The following is a 4,054-nucleotide window of genomic DNA, read 5'->3' on the forward strand; positions in this document are numbered from 1 at the left end:
CTAAGGGAGACCCTAAAGAAATAAGATGCCTTTTGTAGGGTTTTGTTTTCCCTAGAGATGTCCATTGAATGTTAACTCATAGCCATGTCTCCATGTGTAGAACACTACACAGTACCTTTCATTTGGTTCTAATAACATCAGATTGTTTACTAGTTTGTCTACTAGTAAATACTTTAGTTTTTATTTTAATGTGCTGATCACAAAACAATGTTTACACTGTGTTATGCCATTGGCTGATCTTTAATAAATGTTTTAACTAGTGTATCAGACTCATTTTAAATTGATATTAGGTTGGTACAACGTTAAGTAGCTTCTGATGTAGTTAAGCTACTTTTAACACATTAGTGTAACTTAGCTTGCTATAATTCTTTAGGTGGTAGCTTTGGTGTAGTGAAGCTTAATTTATTGTTGAGTAGCTGATAGCTTAGCTCACTACACTGGACAAGTAGCTTGCCCAACACTGGTGTTAGACATGGATTTTTTTGCCAATGGGAAGGAAGCCAAAGGCCAGTTGTTTTCGTCGAGAAAAAGGCTTAACTTTCACCAAACCCCTTGTATTTGAAAAAAAATTCATATTCAACATTCATCTCAAAACAGATACATTTCTTTTATTATATAAAGTAAACTTACACAGCCTTTTTGCTGCTCCTCACTGCTGGTATGAGCCTCCTTCTGCCTTCATCTGTTGTGTTGTAAGTGTTTAGGTCCAACTCCTCCAGTTCATTCTTGGACACCTGCAGCATGTAGGCCAGGGCAGAGCAATGTAGGGGAGTCAACTCTTTCTTTGAACGATTGTCCAGTTGAAGATATTCTTGGATCTCATCTTTGAGTTTATGATCTCTCATCTCAACCAAAGTCTGGAAGATATTGATGCAGCTATCTGGAGACAGGTTCTTTCTTCGGAGAGATCTCAGGTAAGTTAAGACTTTTTCTGCATCTTCAGTTGGGTCAACAGATGTCAACATGCCCTGAAGAGGTCTTCGGTTGGGTTCAATCATCAGGCCAAGAAGGAACCGCAAGAAAAAGTGACCATTCTTCTTTTCAAGAACTTTGTCAACAGTCATCTTTATAAGGTCAGCTAAAGCATAATCTTTCTCCTCCAACTTAAGGAATTCTACAAGCTCTTTGGTTTTCTTGGTAGTGAAACATTCATAGACATACAGTGCAGCAAAGAACTCTTGGAGGGTCAGATGCACAAAGAAGAAGATCTTTCTCTGGTAGAAAACTTTTTCTTCTCTAAGAACCGTGTTGCAAAAACCAGAAAAGATGGAAGCTTCTTCTGTGTCGATTCCATTGTCTCTCAGGTCTTCCTCATAAAATATTAGATTATTATCTAGAAGTTGGAAAAATGCAAGCCTCCCAAGTTTCAAATTAAACTCTTTGTGCATCTCCAGAAGCTTCTCCATGTGGGTCTTACTCTTCTTTTCATATTTTCTGCTTCTACGTTTTGTTTGGGCTAAAACAAAATGTGCCATCACCTCTGTCAGAGTCTGAGGGATTTCAGCTTTCTCATCTCCACCAAAGACCTCTGAGAATAAGACCGAACAAAGCCAGCAGAAGATCGGAATCTGGCACATGATATCCAGACACTGAGAGGACTGAATATGTGATATTATGCTCTCTGTGAGACTTGACTTATTACCAAATCTCCTTTGAAAATATTCCACTTTCTGATCATCAGTAAACCCTTTTATTTCTGTCACGGAATCAATGTACTCTGCAGGGATCTGACTGGCTGCTGCTGGACGGGACGTTATCCAGATGTTTGCCTCGGGAAGGAGGTTACCCTGGATAAGGTTTACAAGCAGGTTATCTACAGATGTTACATCTGTCAGAGACAACCCTGTCTTTTTGTTCTCAAAATTTAACTTCAGCCTGCTTTCATCCAGACCATCAAGGATTATTACTATTTTTGCTTTACTATAATCTGGAGGATCTTTTAGAGATTGAAGAGTTGGATGAAAATCACTCAGAAGCTCATTGAAGCTTTTTTCCATTCTAACAAGGTTCAATTCTCGAAAAGCAAAACAGAAAACAAAGTAAATGTGTTGGTTTGCTTCCTCCTCAGCCCAGTCAACAATGAACTTCTGAACAGCAAATGATTTCCCAATGCCTGCAACTCCCTTTGTCAGGACCCTTCTTTGGGGTTTCCCTCGGTCCGCTAAAGATTTAAACATTTCCGTTAGGTTCACTGAGGAATCTTCTGAGGACTGCTTTTTAAGACTGACTTTCAGGTGTCTAAACTCATGCTCATCAGAAAGACTCTCTCCTTTGGTTACGTAGAGAGTTGTGTAAATACTTTTCAGTGAAATTTTGGGGTCACCATTGCCCTCAGCTGTAACTGAGAATTTCTTTTGCATTTCTTTTTGAAGTTTCTTCTTCAGTTTTAAATCGAGTTCTTCACCTGTTGAACAAATCAAACTGACATTGATGAAATCATATATAATGTTATCGTCATCTAAAACTCTTGTGGCTGCTTAAGCTTTCAAATGTATTTAGGAAAACTGGAATCTCTTTAGCACAGCATGTATAAGCAGTTGTGAGCAATAAAAAGTGAGAAAAGGCTTTTAAAACTTTACCATGTGTTTCTGGGGTTGTTTTTTGGCACTTTGGACACCCTCGATCCGTTAAAACCTCTTTACAGACTGAACATTGCTTTGGATGGCTAAAAAGACAACAACAAAAATATAATTCATTTTATAGTATGCATTATATTATACCATATATGAGGATTGGATGGATACCTATAGCTTCCAAGACATGGTAGCGCCGGCTACCGTTCATTCATCCTGTCAGCTGAACTGCGGCTAGTTTTACTTAACTACCTAAGAGGGAGTCTAGTGCTACTATCACAGATGATGGTAGATTATCACGTCTCCTTCTGCAAACTTGCTGCGTGCACTTAGCTAGTGTAGCCATCTGTGGCCCACGCTGCCTACCTAAAATCCGGCGCGTGGATGACGTCATACACACTCCGCTTTGTTTTTTAAAAATATAACCATGGATGTCTGGGGGACAGTGATTGGCCTACATATTATGAATGCTGGTGTAACAGAAAGAATAAATTATGAACAGTTCAGTTTGTGCTTCAAGTCGTTGCCCATAGGAAGACGTTACTTGGATATAACCTAACGGAATATCTTCAGAACAGCTCCAAATGACACAAAACTCATATGGGTGAGTAGAACATGATGTAATAACGTAAAATCAAGGGCCCAATGTAAAAAAAAAAAAAACGGTGTTCCCCTTTAAAGCTCTCCCTCCTCCTTTGGTTGTCTAATGACACTGAATAGGTTATAGACTAATATTTAAACATTTACAGTTATAGACTTTAAAAACGTATTTATTTATTTAGTTCAATTGTTTATGTAATTATTCATTTATTTATCTGAATGTTCATTGCAATTCAAATAAAGGTTTAACAGATAACACAGAGTGTAAAGATATACTGCACTGCAGTGCTATCTAGGTGAGGTTTGAATGTCTACATTCTTTATTAATTAACCTTAAATAAACTTTCTTCAAGCATATTTAAAAAAAATGGTGAAAATTACCTTGGAGCCGTTTCACCAAAATAATCAGGCACCCATTCCTTGGATCGATCGCTCCTCATCGACACATTACTCGGAGCTGGAGATCTGCTTCCTGTTACATGTGGACTACAAACAGAAGAGCTTTCAATAAACAACTGAGTTAATTTGTAGCTTTTGACAAATTTGAAATGCAAACAACAATCAAAATAGTTTAGTGCTGTCTAGTAAATGAAGAATAATTCTTGCCCAGCCCAGCCTGATGGAGGTGTACAATTTAGTCTCTAGTATCTTTGGACAGCTCTTTGGTCTTTGCCTTATTACCGGTAGTAGTTGGATTCTTTCTGATTGTATGGGGTGGACAGGTGTCTTTATGCAGCTAACGACCTGAAACAAGTGCATCTAATTTAGGATAATAAGCAGAGTGTAGGTGGACTTTTCATTGAGAGACTTTTCATTGTTGGAGGGCCAGTCTCTTTTCTGATTGGCAGGTGTTCAAATATTTATTTGCAATTGTAAATAAA

At 38.1% G+C, this 4,054-nt stretch overlaps 1 protein-coding gene across 1 annotated transcript in view; it reads right to left on the reverse strand.

Moving 5' to 3' along the window:
* The window catches only part of LOC107101951 (NACHT, LRR and PYD domains-containing protein 14-like), a 13,486-nt gene extending 9,833 nt beyond the window's left edge, over window positions 1–3,653 (reverse strand). The window contains exons 1-3 of the mRNA XM_015401046.1: window positions 3,555–3,653; window positions 2,580–2,665; window positions 631–2,404 (exon numbers count right to left, since the gene is read on the reverse strand). Coding sequence (XP_015256532.1) covers window positions 631–2,404; window positions 2,580–2,665; window positions 3,555–3,613 — 1,919 coding nt within the window. The 5' untranslated portion in view covers window positions 3,614–3,653. The remainder of the gene's footprint in view (window positions 1–630; window positions 2,405–2,579; window positions 2,666–3,554) is intronic.
* Window positions 3,654–4,054: the final 401 nt, after the last annotated feature.

The sequence above is a fragment of the Cyprinodon variegatus genome, unplaced genomic scaffold, assembly GCF_000732505.1.
Source record: "Cyprinodon variegatus isolate N-32 unplaced genomic scaffold, C_variegatus-1.0 Scaffold1177, whole genome shotgun sequence".
Lineage (NCBI taxonomy): Eukaryota > Metazoa > Chordata > Actinopteri > Cyprinodontiformes > Cyprinodontidae > Cyprinodon > Cyprinodon variegatus.